Genomic DNA, 19,428 nt, shown 5'->3' with positions numbered 1-19,428 from the left:
TTTAATTCAAAGTATTACTCATAATGTACGCAGCTAATTCTTTACGTTTCTTGCATATCCGCAGTGGTAATACATAAAAGGATTAGAATAGACGATTGATGGCATAATTCGAAATAAGTACGACATTTGCCTTCTCAAACTGCGCAAAAAATAGTCTGATAAGTAGGTACGTAATAATGGTGTTTCTGTATCGGAATAGATCAATTTATGAAATGATTCAATAGGGTAGTTGCATGGAATTATAGACTTTGACTAACCTCTATACATACTTAGTTTCTAGTTAAATCGACAGCCTACTAAAGCCTACGACCTATTAATGAACTAACAACGTTCTCGTTCAACGTTCAACGTTCGTTCTCAAAGAAACAATAATTCAGATCTCATAATCCAGCCAGGCCTTGGATTGAAATCGACAGTTTCAGTAATATTACCTCAACAGTAGCCTTCCAGACGTCTTTAGGCGGGCAATGCCACTTGCCCTCGTCGTCGAAGGTGAAGTCCGTAAGCGAAGTGTCGCTGCAGGCGCTGCTGTCGTCCCGCTCCTCCCAGCAGCAGTCGGCCTTGAAGCGGCATTCCGACTCACTGACAATGAAACCAGAATGTTATATTATATTATGGCATCAACGTTAATACTAAGCTGGAACCTTTTTAGGGTTCCGTACCTCAAAAGGAAAAAAGAAACCCTTATAGGATCACTTCGTTGTCTGTCTGTTCGTCTGTCGTGTTAGTCAAGAAAACCTATAGGGTACTTTCCGTTGACCTAGAATCATGAAATTTGGTAGGTTAGTAGGTTTTATAGTACAAGTAAAGGATTAAATCCGAAAACCGTGAATTTGTGGTTACATCACACAAAAAAAATTAAAATGTGATAATAAAAGGGCTTTATATGTATATTCTGAAACAGATTTTTATTTATTTTTAAGCATAAAAGTTTGTTGCAAAATGTCGAAAACAAAACCTGAGTGCGCGCGTCTAACTCGCACTTGGCTGGTTTTTTTTTTTACCAAATCGGCCTCAAAATTACAAACAAACTAGTCAGTTCTCTCCTCACCTTCGATCGTAAAACTGTTCATCATTAGAAGTCCTCGGTCCATCAGTGCCATATCCACTCGACCTGGAGCTTCGGTCAGAACAACTCGACGATGCATTGGATGACCTGCTCGATCTCTTCGAATCCATTGCTGAAGAAGTGTTTCTGCAATTGAAAGAAAATATTCTTTGGTGTTGTTGTTATAAGTTGTGGTTATAAGCCTGCGACTTCTATGTCTGTTTGTGGCATTGTATCGCTCAAATTGATAGGCTGATTTGAATGAGGTGTATCTAAAATACGTATTTTATTATTCAAATTTTACGCTATGTATGGATCATCATCATTATCAACTGATAAACGTCCACTGCTGGACATAGATCTCTTGTTGGGACTTCCACACGCCACGGTCTTGCGCCGCCGCCAGGACAACTCAAAGGATTAATGGATCATTTGAATCAAATTAATTTCCAAGATTTCGATTTCGATCGTGTAAACTTCTTAGGTCAGTTACAGTGCTCCACCGACCGTCAGTGCGTACGTCAGTCGCGCTTGTCATATGTATGAAAATTCATAAACCGTACAGTGCTAGACCGACCGTACGCACGCGTATTTTGCTACGCACTGCGTACGAGGACCGTCGGTCGAGCGCGTGCGCATGCGCAGCGTACCGTCGGTCGACTGACGCGCTATGTAAACAAATGAACGCGTTCAGTGCTGTACAGACCGGTGCACCGACCGCACGCATGCATGTATTATTGTTGTCAAAACACCAGTGACTTCGTAAAAACAAATATGAACAGATATACTGAACTGATGATACTGAACGCTTGATCACCGAAGTTCGTCTTCGTGAACCACTCTGGGATTTAGGCCACAAGTTATATAAAGACCGTGATGCCAGGCTAAAGGCTCTTTGGGCGACGATCGGGTGTACGTTGTATCTACGTGTTCTGTTTCGTCGACGTCTACGAAGATAATATGCAGCAATTAAACTATTTGTAAACGCGTCCATACGTCTACGCCACGACTTTGTCGCTACGAAAAACATGAACCTTATCGATACTGAAAGCGACTGTACACGTCCGGTCAGTTTACTGGTACGCAGAGCACTGAATGATACAAACAACGGTCGGTCATTGCGCATCATCAGCACCGACGGTACGCACTGACGGTCGGTGGAGCACTGTAACTGACCTTAAGGACTTTACTTTCATTATATATAATATCTGTCCCGGCTTTACTCTCGTAAAGTCGACTTAACAGTCGACGTTAGCCCGACTAGTTTCGAACCCATCCGGGGTCCTTTTTCAACGGAGTCAGTTCGCGCACGCATCGCGGTTGTGACTGAGTCATAACCGCGACGCGTGGGAGACTGGCTAACGTCGACTATACACGTGAGTAAAGCCGGCACAGATATTATATATAATGGAACCACTCACGATAGTTTAAACGCTAAAATAGACATTACTTTCCACAAATTTCCTCAAAATTACTCTAAACTCTACTACTTTAGAGTACTAATTTAACTCACTGATTACTAGCAAGTATCAACGATAACTACCACAACCAAAACGTTAAGAAATAGGCATAATAACATCTTACTTTCAAAACCACGTACCGATTCTGTCTCTCATCATCTTGTATCTGAAACACGACTCTCCCGGGATCAGTTTCGCTGAACGTCTTGTACGACCGCGTCTGATCAGCGGAACAGACGGGGACACCTTCGATGATGTCCGGAACCTCGCTCTTGTCGTGCCTTGGGCACATTCGGAGCCTGCCTTGCAGTTTCCGAACTTTGTTCGTCGTTGGATCTGAAGAAGTTCGCCATTTTACTGTAATTGTTTGGTAGAATGGAGAAAGAAAAACGAATAAATAAAACTTTTTTGATTTTTAGGGACAATTGTACGCTTGAACAATAATTTCATTACTTTAAGTTTGATATTGTGTAAAAGAAAACTTAACGTCCATAAAACTGTAGGGTTATCTTTATAAATTGATTTGAATTGTCAGAAATAATGTAAAATTACTAATTTATCTAATGCAGGTAGTTTAATAAAATCGATATATGCAGGTAGTTTAATAAAATCGATATTTCACTCATTCGATCACAATCGGTTTCGAAAAAGGTATCTGGAGTGAATTTGTATATAAATACGGGTATTTTAAAGGTTTTTTAGTATCCCTCTGAGATTTGGAACGGATTGTTATTGAATAGGTGCCCTGAGTGTTGAGATCGTGAACTGGATAATTAGATGTTACAATAGCAATCGTGCTCTAATTAAATAATTTGTTTTATCACTGGTTTTTTTTCTCGATTAAAACTCTCGGATGTAGGCGTTGAACCTGTGTTCCTCACATAGGTCTTGATAATTCGTTAAAATTATTTAAATAATAATCCTGCATTTCTAATTGACGCTTATACCAGATTAATAAAAAAATATTTTTTGTTATATCTTCTATAAGAAATTAAAAATGCTCACCATAATCTATATAAGACTCATCAGTAAAATTCATATTGATCCCACTGTCTTGAGAGCTGACTGAAGTATTTTGGCACCACGGTTTCTTAATACAACAATGTCTACAAATCACATCTGTACAACCAACTTCGTCATCAGACAATTTGTTTGAACTTAGAGATTTAGGAAGGACGGGAGAGTTTTGGTTGGTGGTCACCACTTGAATAATTGTGTCTGGTGTAGATGTTTCACTGGAGTTAAACGAGATACTGTTAGTTCCAGAGGCTTCATGTAAAGGAGTACATTGTGTTGATTTGGGCGAGAGTGTACTTGGAGATCTCTTATAGACACGATTTTCCTCCTCATCGTACTGCGATTGGAGGATTGGACTAGTCGGGCATTTCTTTAAACTCTGTGCAGTATTCGACTTATTCAAGTCCAAACCTAATTCAGGACCGGACCCCATTCTTTTTCTTATAGGTTGTGGAGGAGAACCTCGTCTCGAACCCGCCCCTGTGAGTTCAGGAGAAATCATTTCATCGACCCTGTTTACCATCTCTCGGATTTCATGTTTAACCTCCGAAGCCATTTCTTTGGACATGCCCATTAAATATTCTGCGACATCTATGACTGACACAGAATTTCTATCACTCACCTGACTAGAAATCGACGTCATGCTTAAATTGGCTTGTTCAAGAGAATCGGAATTCTCTAAAATATCATCCACTTGGGAGATCACTTCACGTATTTCTGATTTAATCTCCGTTGCTATTTCTTTTGTCATCTCTTTGACGTAGGCTTGAAGGTCTTCTGAAGTGTGCGAAGTGATCGAGGCCGTTGGTGACGTGCGACCCACTTGGCTGCAATCAGAGACCGATGTGCTGCTCTGTGTACTGTACGGGTATTTTTTGGTGGGTGATATTAAAACATCATCCAACGATGGCAGGTCAGTTTGACTGCCACAATGGCAAAAACTGCTACCCTTCTCAGTCGTATTCGGGCTCGCTTCCTTAAGTCCAAGATTCATTTTAGCTTGCGCACTCAGCGGTACCTGTGGTAAATCTGATCCTATAGAATAGCACCTCGACCTTGTTAGTGCAAGTTTTGTATTTTGAGGAACTATACGTAAAGGAGACACGGACTCTCCTACTGCAAATTGCACTGGGCGTGGTGAGAGCGAGACAGCCTCTTCTTTCCCAGTTTCTTTCAAACTAGATTCCCTTGAATAGAATTTTTGTCTTTGATTCAATCTGAATAAGTGACAATCATCGATAGCAGAGAGACTAAAATGTCTTGCGGAACATCCTAATATAGGAGATGAGGTATTGGAAGACCTAGATACGTGATTGAGACTTTTTCTTGCTCCTGTGTAGCCGGACGGATCGAATGGTACGATGTGTTTGACATTAGCAGATTTGCCCAACAGTAGGTCGTGTGCTTCCTTTGGCAACATAAACCATCTCAAATAATCTATTTTTGGATTGAAACCGAATTCAGGTTCAACTGTTGAACATTTCATTGCCAATTTTCTGGCTCTATTAAACAAATTCCTAGCTGTTTGCAAACATTCTGTGTATGTGTGTGGAAATATTCCTGGACCTGTAAACAATTGAATAATTTTTATTAGTCATACGTCTATATAAAAGACTTTTCCTGACCGACAGATCTATCAACGCAAAGCCCAAGCCCCAAACTGCTGGAAAGTAGGTTGCTTGTATGACGTAGGCACTCACTTTGATAGATTTTTTAGAAATTCCACCCAAAGGGGTTAAATTCTTAAGGGATGAAAATTTATATGAATGCCGTCGTTTTCCAAGCTATTTTATCGATGAATCGACTAAAAATAAAGAAAGAAGTGTTTCAAGATTTTTGGAAATTCCACGCCCTCTTTATCATTGCCGGTTCCGCAATTTTTGATTATGTATTTAAAAATTATTTATATTTTCTTACCCGATATTCGCCTCTCATGAGAGGTTATCTGTCCGTCATTGAATCTCAAAGAAAACAACGATTTCTTATCTCTAAGAACAGAGCACGCGTGGTGTCTCCATTGGCCTGTTTGCGAGTTGACGACATACTGCGGCAGAATCTTCCAGCCTTCAGTAGCCACCATCTTGAGAGCTTCCAAGACGAACGCCAGCTCGTTCTCTGACATGAAGAAAGGGAGGGATACTCTGCAGAAGCCAGGCCTGAGATGCTCATTGTGGATTGGTACTTCTGGGGACTTAACGACACTCAATTTCCGAACCCGTGCTATTTCTTTTTGTCTGAAAATTAAAAAAAAACCTTTTATTGACAGTCATCTCTATATATAAAATTGAATCGCTGAATGTGTTGCTGATCGCAAATCTCGAGAACAGCTGAACCGATTTCGCTAATTCTTTCAACTCTCTACCTATTGCGGTTCACGACATACAGCCCGGTGACAGACAGACGGACGGACCGACAGCGGAGGCTTAGTAATAGAGTTCCGTTGGAACCCTTCGGGTACGGACCCCTAAAAAGCAATGATGAGGTCTATAGGATATAGGATAGTCTTATGGTAGGCCAGATATCAGGCGTATTAGCGTTCCGGTACGATGCCGTGTAGAAACAAAAGGTGTATGGGTTTAATAAAAACTGCCGTACTCCTTCCAGGTTAGCCCACTTCCATCTTAGACTGCATCATCACTTACCACCAGGTGAGATTGCAGTCAAGGGCTAACTTGTACTTATCAGAAAAAAAATTACAAATCGGTCCAGAAACCTTGAAAAAATCGATGTACATACATAAAAAAAAAAACGGGCCGTACTGAGAACTACCTTCTTTTTGGAAGTCGGACTCCTGAGTTAGGTGACAAGACAATAAAAGACTCACGCTTCAACATCCAACAGTTTCTCGTACTCCTTAAGAAGCTTTTCATCAATCCCCAGAATATCAGCTCCGTAGCTCAAGTTGCTGTTCAGGCCGCCTCTCGCCTGGATCCCAAAGACATCGTTGAGCACGGCACAGACGAAGTTGTGGTGGAGGAAGGTTCCTCTTGGGTGCTTCACCATGAGGGAGAATATGGGCAATCTTCTCGTAGTACGAGAATCACTCCCGAGCAGGATTAATTCAGGAATATTTCTGATGTGTGATACAACTTGTCTGAAAAAGAAATAGAAATGACCACGTCAGTAAAATGTTACAATTGGGTATTTTCCTACTTTTGAATTTGATAAATATTATTACTTTATTATAAACTAGCGACCCGCCCCGGCTTCGCATGGATGCAACATAGATACTAATGTGGTGTAATACATTGTTTTCGTGTAACTTTGACCATTTAGGCAGCGCACGCATCGGAAACTCTCAAATGAGAGGATTTTTTCCACCCTAATTCACATTATTTCAATTTTCCTAGGGATCTCTAATTTTTTGAGAAATACTCTATACTTATAAACCTTCCTCTTGAATCACTCTATCTATTGGTCAAAACCGCTTTAAAGATCTGCTCTTAAAAGATCTACGCGTTCATAGTTCATACATACATACAGACGCGGGAAGCGACTTTATTTTATACTATGTAGAGACTAGGATAAAAAACCGGCCAAGTGCGAGTCAGGCTCGCGCAATGAGGGTTCCGTACTACAGTGGTATTTTTTCGACATTTTGCACGATAATTCAAAAACTATGATGCATAAAAATAAATAAAAATCTGTTTTAGAATGTACAGGTGAAGACCTTTCATATGATACCTTATTGATACCACTTGATATAGTCACTCACTTCGAAAGTTGAAAATACTAATTATTAGTTCATGACCACAATTTAATTTTTTTTGTGTGATCTAACCCTAAATTCACGGTTTTCAGATTTTTTCCCAAATGTCAGCTATAAGATCTACCTACCTGCCAAATTTCATGATTCTAGGTCAACGGGAAGTACCCTGTAGGTTTCTTGACACACAGACAGACAGACAGACAGACAGACAGACAGACAGACAGACAGACAGACAGACAGACAGACAGACAGACTACAAAGTGATCCTATAAGGGTTCCGTTTTTCCTTTTGAGGTACGGAACCCTAAAAAAGTTCCTTGTATAATTTTAAGAACTGATAGACGTTGGAGTTCCAAGGTGCTGGCACCAGAAATCGGTAGCCACCAGCGTTGGTTGACGCGTCACTAAATAGACAGAGAGACAATGGTGGATCGTGGTAGTAAGAAGTCTTTTCAAAATCAAAATTGTTTGCCGGGATTCCAATTTCCAACCTGTTACCCTATAGCATCTTATGTACCTAGGTTTAAAAATAGTTTATCTCTTTTAAAAATATAAATCCACGTGTCTTTTATTAAAACAATAAACACAATAAAGTTTGTAGCTATCATTTATTCAGTGCGTGACAATATAAATATTACGTCCACAAACATAAATTGGCATTATCAGTGTATGTAGATTGTAGGTACTAAGTAATAATATTTATAAGTAAAAACCTTCATTGTTATTATCAGGAATAATTAATTTAATCATGACTGTTATTAATTATGTAACTAAAACTAAAATCTCAAGTGTTTTTGTGTGAATACACTTAGGTAAGTAATAAATACCTCTATGTAGGTATTAAGTTCATAACGTTCACCTGGGGTACCAGAAAAGGGAGACCCCGGGGCACTAGGGTGCCAGACGACATCAAACGAGTAGTAGGGACTAGGGAGCCGCTGGATTCAAGTACAGAGTCACTAAAATGGCGGCCACGCGTATTAGCAATTTGCGGGACATATACAAGGTTTTGCATGACAACAAAATCGTAAAATGATGGCGGGGAACAGGGGAGAATGCTTTGTTGTGATTGGTGGACTCAAAAGTCACGTAATCAAGACAATGTGCAGATTGAGGTTACCGAACGGGCATGGCCTGACTTTTATGCTAAGCAACTGCCTAAGCTTCGCGATCGAGGGTGTGAGGCTATTAGGCGACTATAGATGGTGGTCTGAGGCTTTAAGGAAGTCCCACTATTTATATTACATTCACACATATTTATCACATTTATCACTTCTACATCATTGTATTGCAAATTTAGCAAGTAGGACCTAATAATCAGAAAGTGTATTACAATAACAGGTACCCAATCTGAATAAATAATTTGAGTTTGATTCCCCTACAAAAGACCTAAGTATGTCTACGGACATACTCTATGTCTCTACTCACCATACTTAGTAGTTTTTAATATTATTAGATACAATTCTTTCATGTCTTTTTTGCCTCATCGACTTATTGATGTAATGTATTTTTATTTTGTAACATATTTTTGTAAATGTTGTGTTAACTTGTAAATGGCGACTACATTTAGTAAGATATATGTTCAAAATAAGTATATTTTTAATATATTAGCGTAAGTAGCCGAAAGTTAACCTAATAAATAAATAAATAAAAAATGTCTAAGTCGAAGAAAAAGAAGACTGATTTGACAACCATACAAATGCTGATGATTTAAGTATCTAAGTAGTTTACGATTAGGCACTGTATGACGATTTCTTAAGCTAAAAAGAAAAAGTGATTCGAATCAATAACAATTTTTTACCGTATCTTATAATAAAAACATAGTAAACCACATCATATTAAAATATTATTAATAATATTATGTATATATCCTAAATATCTATTTATACTACCTACTACGTAACCGCAAACGTCTATTTATGTGTAAATTTATTCAAATTGTTTGTTTTCAGACATTAAGGAAGCTGGGATGGCGCCAGTTCGAGCAAATAAATTGTTATTTTAGGTGCCTTAATATTTGCGATTATTATAGCCATCTATATAAATGACAAGATACGGTCCAGCGAACAAAATTTTTCACGGGTTAGACACCAAATAAATCAGCGCCACCTCTTAGATACTATAAATGAACGACCCGTTTGAAATCCAGACGTTACTGAGGTTGTATTGGTGCATAAGCAGTAAGCACCAATGAGTCGGTGCCATTTTGTTTGTTCAATAACCCTGTCCATACGAAGTAATATAAGTCAATGCGATTAGCTAATTCTGCTAAATTCTATAAATTTGATGATGTTGACAGAAGACGAAAAACTATCAAGGATCATGTAAATATTTTATATTTTGGTTTATTACGGTAACGTTAGTAGGTAGCTCAAGATTTATGCGGTAGACTCTATTTTTGTCTGGCGATTATACAGTTTCTATTTTGTCTTTCTGTTATACTGAATAACTTTTATTCTTTCACTAGATCCATTATTGGTAGCTATACTGGATTTTTACGGTTTTATACCCATTGGGATCCTATTTCTTATTGAGTCTCCGCTGTCCGTCCGTCCGTCCGTCCATCAGCAGGCTGTATCTCATGATGAACCGTAATTGGTAGAGTGGTGGCGCTCATTACAGAAGTCCATGACGTCTAGCAGTAGACATCCAGTTGAAGTGAATCCAACAAAAGTATACCCTTATTATAAATGCGCAAGTGAGTTTGTTTGTTGGTTTGTCCTTTAATCACATTGCAACGGTGCAACGGATTGACGTGATTTTTGCATGGGTGACATAGGCTACTTTTATCTCCGAAAATCAAAGAGTTCCCACGGGATTTTTAAAAAACCTAATTTCACGCGGATGAAGTCGCGGGCATCAGCTAGTAAAATATAAATGCCTCCTATTTGGGGACTCCGGAGTCTGATCCCGGGTTTAACTTTTCGAAGTAAAGTGCGTTTTGAGCAATGAAAATCAATTGATTTAACCGTGAAGGAAAACATCGTGAGGAAACCTGCATTGCATACCTGAGAGTTCTCCATAATGGTCTCAAAGGTGTGTGAAGCCTGGCAATCTGCACTTGGCCAGCGTGGTAAACTACGATCAAACCACTCTGGTTCTGAGTACCCGTGCTCAGTAGATACTAGATAGTAAGCCGAGCGGCGATGGGTTGTTGATGATGATAAAACGTCAACGCTAGATAATAGCTTGTAAGGTCGAGAGGGCAATCGTGGGTGGGCACACAGCCCCCGCGCTAACCCGCGGAGTGGTTACGTATCTCGCGACAGGCTTGCGACAGACGTAAATCTCGCGATCATTGCTGTCAAACGTCACACGCAACAGCGGCTAGAGCGAGACAGCAATAGCCTCAAACTCAGAACAAGGACTGTTAGAAGTAGCCCTATTGTGACACTTACTGTTAGAGCGAGATAGCTAAATGCATTTAAGCTCTTGTTAGAACGTGACATAATGATTATGTTTTGTCCTTATCACCGTGGCCACTATTTGTTGTTTGCCAAAATGTATTTATACGTGAGTATTTGGCAAACAACGTGAAGTGTAGAAGGAATGAAGTTCACAAGTAAGAAAATCTGCTTGAGCGAGAGGGACTGAGGGGGCAACGCTAGTTGCAAATCTGGTCATATCTGTGCCCTCAAAGCAAAATAAGAAGAAGAAGAAGAAGAGAAATGCAAATGAACTGTCGCATTGCTACTGCTGTCACGTTGCTGTCGCTACTGCAACGTTTTAGCGGTGACGTGCGGGTGTGCAGGGCGTCCCCCTGCCTCATACCCGTTATGAAAGGATAGAAAACGCGGAGATGCTCTAAATAATCGATTCAACTCAGACAATCAGGCGGCGATGTAGGAAATGGGAGCAGATAAGCAACAGGAAACAGCGTCTAGGAGACGCGCGACCTGAATACAGATAGTACTTATTTGCTATCCTTAGTACTTTAAACACATACATCGTAAGAACGTGTTGGTTTATTTTAGTTAAGTTTGCAGAGATAAAATATTACTTAGCACTTAAAGTGATGTTTACTTTTGTAGGTTGTCTAGATTGATTGAGAAACTTTCTACGGCGTGTTCCTTAAAATTCTCACTATGACGCTGTTCATGCCTGCATATCACCCTTGCATGCCGCAGCCTTGCTTGTTGCAGCCCATGCGGCTCGTCATGATGCCCGCGACTCCGTCCGCATGGATTTAGGTTGTGTAAATATCCCGTGGGAACTCTTTGATTCTCCGGGATAAAAAGTAGCCTATGTCCGTCCCCGGGATGTAAGCTAGCTCACATAAAGTACCAAGTTTCATCAAAATTGGTAAAACTGTTGGGCCGTGAAAAGCTAGCAAACACACAGATAGACAGACACACTTTCGCCCTTATAATATTAGTATGGATTTATTAATGGATGGTGATGGTTTTACTTAACGTTTTTAATTCAGGTTTGATTTTGTTAGATCAACATCTCAAGTTTAATTTCAGTAATCAGTAATCACTTATTATTATCGCAGTGCAGTTATATCATCATATCGCTTATAATAATTTACACATGGTTATAATTAACTTTATCACGATCGCCACATTATAGCTTTAGCCTTGATTCGTTAACGGCTCTATCAATCAGTGCTTCTATTTCTCAGTACTCTCAGAATGATAATTTGTTATTTTCCCGCCTCTATAATGTAACAAATAGGTACCTAATGAAAATAATTGGACTTTTGTGTGTTTTATGTGCTTCAACATAACCACCTTATTTTATTTACTAGATGATACCTTTACTCTTTGATTTTTCGTCATAAAAAGTCCCATATCTAGTCCAAAGGATACAAGATAGCTATGTGCCAAATTTCGTCAAAATCGGTTAAACGGATGGGCCGTGAAAAGCTAGGAGTGCAGAGACGCGCACTTTCACATTCATAATCTGTTAGTTGACAAGCTAATCTGATCGCTGAAAATAATATAAGCAGTTCAGAAATGATTCTAAACAAGAGACTGAAGAAGACGTTGAAGTAAAGTAAAGAACACAGCAGGTCAAGGAACTGTCAGTTCTGAGTTTTACCTAAAATGTGTCATACAGGGCCCTCGGAATCTGGTGTAACTTTTGAATTTGTTATCGTTAACTGTGCGCTAATGTTTCAGAAGTGAAAGACACGGAAATAACCAACAAACACTAGACCGTACGTTCGATTTCTGGCGCGAGCGCGGTGCAATACTACCTAATAAGTGATACCCGCGCAACCGCCAGTCTGTGCCTGTCGCGGGACAAACATAGGTTTTAGTGGGTGCAAGCCCCACATAACCCCTCCGTTTCCCTGATGGAGGGGTATGCGTCAGGCATTTCCTGTATATAAAAAAGGTACCTTCGATTTAATGATCGAAGACCAGAAGGTAAGGTCACATTAGACTTTGATCTAAATCACACCTTAATTTGGTTCTACCGACGTTTTGGCAAATTTCCAGCTGCCGTGTGGTCACGAACAAGCTGATTTTAATCAGGGTTGATTGCTGTGGTAGATCAGAATCGTAGGAACTGTCTGTCAATGTTGCCTCAAATGAGCAGCTTAGATGCGACCATGGCATTCGTCTAGCGTTAAGGCAAGGTTGAGGTAAAACGTGCAATAGTCAGTTTCAGAACAGACTACAATCTAAGTGGGCTGTGGGACCATGGCATTAGTTTAGCGAACGTGTATATAGACGGGTCGAGGTAAAATTATTAAGGCTCGAATGGCTCGAACACAAAATGCGAATTTAACAGTCAGAATGTCATATCAAATAAGCGCTTATGCGTATTTTATTTATATTACGAGGGACTAAAAACACAATAGATAACAAGGCAGGTAACACAGCCTACACACACTATCCGCTGTGCGATTATACAAAGATAGATTATCGACCGATAGACGTCATGTGATTATTCATAAATAGATTATTATCAAACGATAGATTTTATCAACCGATATCGGTTTATAGGTTCGCCTCGAACCGTCATCTCAACTTGTCAGTTCGAAGTCTGACCTTAGAGCATTTGGTATTAGCTTGATGAATATTAATGAGGATTTGTGAAACCTTTTACAAATAAATTTGTAAAAAACTTAAAACACCGTGAGGAAACCTGCATGCCTGAGAGTTCTCATAATATTCTCAAAGGTGTGTGAAGTCTGGCAATCCGCATTTGGTCAGCGTGGTGGGCTATGGCCAAACCCTTCTTATTCTAAGAAGAGATCCGTGCATGATGCAGCTCAATAGTGAGCCGGCGACGATGACTTGATAATAATGATAAATGATAGGTACGTCATGTGATGATTTTTATTTATGAGTTCTTTTCTAAATTTTGTTTCGAATCTTTACCTGAACTGATTCATATAGAAATTGATAGTAAGTATAAGTACCTAGTGTTGTTCCATGATAGCATTGCACTGCAGTATATTCCTGTTCACCTAAATAACGAAAACTAAGGATCTTCTGGTTTTAAATTATTTGTAAAGAATTGCTATTATAATAACCAGTAAGAAGTTAAAACTAATCTACAAAAAAAAACTGAAAGAAATAATCGCGACTATGTTGAATGGCCTAGCAGCTAACTAGAGTGCCTATAGCTTTTCACATCTCCGACAGTGCACAGTCAAAGCAGTCAAAAGCGTCTCGACTAAAAGCTTTTACTCTTGAAATTAAACAAAGACCTATTTCAGAACATTGCAAGCATTATAAAGCTGAACTTTTTATTCAGCGACACCCTTTTGTTGAAATAATATATATCTACATTAACAGTTGATGTTGACACACACAGTTGATGTGCACACTGCCAGCAAGAACTCTCTGTCCATTAGTTTGTCGCAGCGACAAGAGCTATCAAAGAATGACTCGCTTAGCGACGCTCTCTTGGCGGTCAAAACACTAGCGTTGTTTGCGCAGGGATGAATAATATTACTCGCCCGCCGCATTCGCACACTCCTCATAGCACTGCGACAAAACTATCCCAACTAATATTCACTTCTCATTGTTAGTCATCTCGCTTTATAGATTTCAGCTCAACCCGTTTCTCGCTAATCATCAGCAGTCGACCAACCCTAAATTACAACGAGGAAGTTAGGTGTCGCGGATTCCGATCATTAGGATGTGGATAAGTTCCAATGGCTTCAATTATACATTTTAGGGTTATTATACAACGACTCCTTTATTTTTAATTTTTAAAAATAAAAATAAAATTTTCTTGGCTTTTTAAAATGTTTGATATCGGCGATAGAGCATAGTAACAATATATCTACTCGTGTGGTAACAACGTAACCTGAGTCTTATCCTCTAAAATGAAAGACGTCATTTTCTCCGACTTTGCATGGCTTCTTGCCAGTTAATTACATTGAATTTAATCACTTTTTTACACCCAAATTTTATTGTCGTCCCAAATTATCGCATTGACCCATTTCATGCCGGATTTCAATATCATTCTGACCCATTAAAAATTTAAATACACTGCCGTAATAATTATGTCTGTTACGTTAAATTGAGCTTCTCATGGTTCTTCCAATGCAATGGTCGTAACATTTACTTTTTACCAGAGAATATTATGTTCATTTAACTAATTTCATTAACATTCCCACCTTATTCCTTGTCTTCCACTTTATAAAAGTAAGTCCTTTTAGGGAGTACTTTTCCCAGGTACAGGCTGAGCGTTAAAGCATAGCTATTATTTCAAACCTAAAAATGTATAGCGTGCAAAACTCGCGGCACCTATCTACGCAACGTAGTAGTAGCGTCAGTCAGATGTTTTATTTGCAACACATTGCAAACTTTAAAAAATACAGGAAGTTATTTCGCGTTTTTTGTGGTATCTTATCAGTACCTACCTAACCTTATCATCATTATTATCTCCTTTCTTGGTTTTTGCTAGCATTATAGTTAAACCCTAATCTAGTTCTTTCATCTAGAAAGAACTAGATTAGGGCCATCAAAAATAAAGGAAGCGTAATTTAGACAATAAAAATAACTTTGTGTATATTCGCACAGTTATAATATCAGTTCTTCATAATATACATAGGTATGATGACTTGATAAGCCTTCCTTATTGTACTTACATTCTTCAATTAAGTACTGACTGTATAGTTACGACCAGAAAAAACTGGGCAAGTGCGAGTCAGGTCCGCGCAATGAGGATTCCGTACTAAAGTCGTATTTTTTCGACATTTTGCAGGATAATTCAAAAACTATGATATATAAAAATAAATAAAAATCTGTTTTAGAATGCACAGGTGAAGACCTTCCACATGATACCCACCCCACTTGATATAGTTATCTTACTTAGAAAATTGAAAATACTAATTATTAGTTCATGACCACAATTTTTTTTTGTGTTATGTAACCACAAATTCACTGTTTTCAGATTTTTCCCCAAATGTCAGCTATAAGATCTACCTACCTGCCAAATTTCACGATTCTAGGTCAACGGGAAGTTCCCTGTAGGTTTCTTGACAGACCGACAGACAGACAGACAGACAACAAAGTGATCCTATGAGGGTTCCGTTTTTCCTTTTGAGGTACGGTACCCTAAAAACCAATAGCAAATCCATAGCCAGCTGCCAGATCGAACTAGACCTATGCCAATTAAACTGACCCAATCGGGAAATGGGAATCGAAACCAGGACCTTACGGCTTTCACTTGTATGGAGTGATCGTTAAGTTTTTGTCACGTAGAACACAGAGAAGGAATAGTTTTATAATTATGTAATTACTTCCTACACTAATTACTCTCAATTAGTCATTTATACCTACCATATACGGCACACTACGGCAATATATTATTATGGTTCCTACATTTGTTATGACTGATGACAATTTCTTACAACTTACAAGACATTCCATAATATTATTATCCATATTATCCATACTTAATATTATAAATGCGAAAGTGTGTCTGTCTGTCTGTCTCCTAGCCTTTCACAGCACATCCATTCAACCAGTTTTAACCAAATTGGTACAGAGTTAGCTTTTTATCCCGTAAAATCAAAGAGTTCCCACAGGATTTTCAAAAAACCGAAATCCACACGGACGAAGTCGCGAGCATCATCTAGTATTAAATAATCTACAGAGTAGCCAAGTCATGGGCTTGGGCATCATCTGGTGCTTAATAATTTTTCTTTTACTTTGTAAAGTAATACAAAGTTAAAATAATTTTTCTTTTACTTTGTATTACTATACAAAGTAATAGAAAAATTATTAAGCACCAGATGATGCCCATGACATCGTCCGCGTGGCTTTAGGTTTTCTTAAAAATCCCGTGGGAACTGTTTAATTTCCGGGATAAAAAGTAATTCCACTCGAGCGAGGCTGAGGTATTTCAGCTATAAAGCTGAATTTCAGCTATATATAATTTTTTATAGTTTCTATTTTTAAATATAGGTTTAGTTTCTTTTATTAAAAACTTGTGTAACCGGCGGTATTTTTTCTTCGAAATAGATGTACATACATATAAATGTCACCGAATATCGGATTCTCGGCTTTTATTAGCAATAAATTCAACAATTATTGGGTCAGCTGTACAGAACTACCAGATCAAAGAGTTACGCAACAAAAACATCGGAAAATGGGACGAAAAAACAAGATTTGTAGTTTTCCTGCGAACAACCTCAAATCGGAGCAATAGACTCGTTCCGAAAAGATAATATAGGGTATGTGACATTTTTGGCAAAGTGTTTGACCGATTTTTGGTTTTTGCGTAGGTTTGTTAGCGCCTACTGTTGATGTTATCAGTACGTAAAGCACCATATTATATAATATTTGTATATTATTTGGGGCACTATATTGGTCCCTTGTCGCATTTAGTTGACACCACATTAGTAATCTGTATAATTCCTGACTGACTGACTGATGTATCAACGCACAGCCTAAACCGCTAGCTAGTCCTAGACGTGGAAGGGTGTGTTTTGTGAAGAGTAGGTATCCATTAAGAAAGGATTTTTCAAAATTCCACCCCTAAGTAGGTTAAATGGGGGTTTGAAATGTATGTAGTCCATGCGGACGAAGTATAGTCTAAATATATAAAAGGAAAATGTGACTGACTGTGACTAATCTCTCAACACACAGCATAAATTGCTGAACCGATGAGAATGTGGCATTCAGATGGCTATTATGACGTAGACATCCACGGACGGATTTTTGAAAATTCAACCCCTAAGGGGGTAAAATAGGGGTTTTAAATTTGTGTAGTCCACTTGAACGAAGTCGGACAAAACTCCCTTTTTCTTAAAACTGACATAATAATCAGCACAATCGTTTGCAAAGATTTTTTCGTTCTTTCTGGATACCTGAGTAAGAAAGAAAGAAAGGAAGAAAGAAAGGGCGTTTATTTTCCAAACTGTGTCACACATCACATCTTATAACTAAGAGCTATTCCGTTGTTATTACATAATATAAGTCTTGACATAATGACTTTCATATGTTGAAGTCGTTTGCAAAGGTTTTTTCTTTCTTTCTGGATACCGAGTCTTTGATATGTTGAAAAATAGAACGCCCGAGTAGTTCAATGCTCACAATATCAAAACTAACTGTCAATTTTCCGATATAAAATTATTTTTAAAACAATTTCTTTGGCGGAAGCACAGGCGAAAATCTCACGCAAAGACACTAGTGACCTTGATATACTGCGTTATGCGTTATTTTCGCGCGGCTATTTGCGCAAAGACTGGATTACGAGACGGTTTAAGATTTTACGTCAGCAAAAATAAACTGGGAACGATGTAAACAGATCCTCGGAGCGTAACTTTTTGCTTGAATGAAACTCGCTGACTCGAAGACATCAAAGAATATTTATCAACTATCTGCACCCTCATTATAAATGTGAAAGTGTGTTTGTTAGTTTGTCCTTCAATCACGTCGCAACGGTTTGACGTGATTTTTTGTATGGGTATAGATAAAGACGTGGCGAGTGACATAGCCTACTTTTTATCCCGGAAAATCAAACAGTTCCCACGGGATTTCTTAAAAAACCTAATTCCACGCGGATGAAGGCGCGGGCATCAGCTAGTAGAAAATGTACTTCAACTATTTCAAATATTTTACCCCCTTAGGGGTTGAATTTTCTAAAATTCTTTTTTATCTGATGTCTACTTCATAATAGCTATCTGCATGGCAAATTTCAGCCCGATCTGTCCAGTTAGTTTGACCTGTGCGTTGATAGATCAAACCCCCGACCTCTCGAAGAGAAGCCGGACGTCTTAACCACTAGGCTATCACCGCTTCTAGTCCGCTTCCTGTAGTAACAAAGTATAAAACTTTGGTACCACTGTGCCTCTCACTGTATTACCACAGTTTAACGAAATACTACCAGTTGTTCGACACCTTTGAAGTCGAGCGATGCCGCCGCTCGTGTAGGTATATACGTGTTCCTACGCAAATATGCAAGGGTTGTCACAAAAAACTGATAAACTTACCTCGCATCGCGGGGAAATCGGTGAAATTTAAAATTTTAGACCCTTGTTCTGTTTAGAATTCGTATAGCATCCGTAGACAGAACAGTAATGCACCATTTTATGATAGAACTTACTAAACGACACTTAAAATATTTAAAACCACGCTCACGTAAACCCTCGTCCATCAATCACGCAGACTACGCGAGTCTGCGTGCAGCGGGCCGCGCCGCCCGCGCTTCGCAACCCACCCCACCGTTGCTCTGTACAAGTACATTCGTAATTGGACTGTATATTTCAAGGCTGTGGTATTACTTTAATCAATCAGCTTGTTTGCGGCCACTGCTGGACATAGGCCTGTCCAAGAGCGCACCACCACATACGATCCTCTGCCTTGCTCATCCACCCACTTCCCGCTACCTTCTTAAGGTCGTCAGTCCAGTGAGTTGGAGGTCGTCCCACGCGCTTGCCAATACGCGGTCTCCACTCCAGAACACGTCTGCCCCAGCGGCTATCGGTTCTGCGGCAGATGTGGCCTGGCCACTGCCACTTCAGCTGGCTGTATCACTTACCAAAGTATAATTTTTATTTTTTTTAAAGAATATTAGCCATGTTAAATAACTAATATTCCCCTTTCCTCTCCAACTAAGCGTCAGGCTTGTGCTAGGAGTAGGTACGAAAATAGTGCAACGGGCGGGATTTGAACCGTCAACCTTTCGGTTTTCAGTCCAGTCCTTTACCGGTTGAGCTATTGAGGCTCTCACTCTACTTTGGTACTACAGTGCACACACAGCCAGTGGCGTGCACATAA

General features: G+C 39.2%; 1 protein-coding gene across 2 annotated transcripts in view; it reads right to left on the bottom strand.

Annotated features, from left to right (window-relative positions):
* The window catches only part of LOC117992978 (uncharacterized), an 85,883-nt gene that overhangs the window by 8,044 nt on the left and 58,411 nt on the right, over positions 1-19,428 (bottom strand). Inside the window, exons 6-11 of one of the 2 annotated variants that reach the window (XM_034980718.2) lie at positions 6,350-6,619; positions 5,443-5,759; positions 3,514-5,091; positions 2,649-2,865; positions 1,052-1,195; positions 432-582 (exon numbers count right to left, since the gene is read on the bottom strand). In XM_034980718.2, the coding sequence (XP_034836609.1) occupies positions 432-582; positions 1,052-1,195; positions 2,649-2,865; positions 3,514-5,091; positions 5,443-5,759; positions 6,350-6,619 (2,677 nt within the window). The remainder of the gene's footprint in view (positions 1-431; positions 583-1,051; positions 1,196-2,648; positions 2,866-3,513; positions 5,092-5,442; positions 5,760-6,349; positions 6,620-19,428) is intronic. The other variant, XM_034980720.2, reaches the window with a different exon arrangement.

The sequence above is a fragment of the Maniola hyperantus genome, chromosome 22, assembly GCF_902806685.2.
Source record: "Maniola hyperantus chromosome 22, iAphHyp1.2, whole genome shotgun sequence".
In the NCBI taxonomy this organism is placed as follows: Eukaryota; Metazoa; Arthropoda; class Insecta; order Lepidoptera; family Nymphalidae; genus Maniola; species Maniola hyperantus.
Note: the sequence above shows the minus strand (reverse complement) of the source record. Positions and strands in the feature narration are given on the sequence as shown.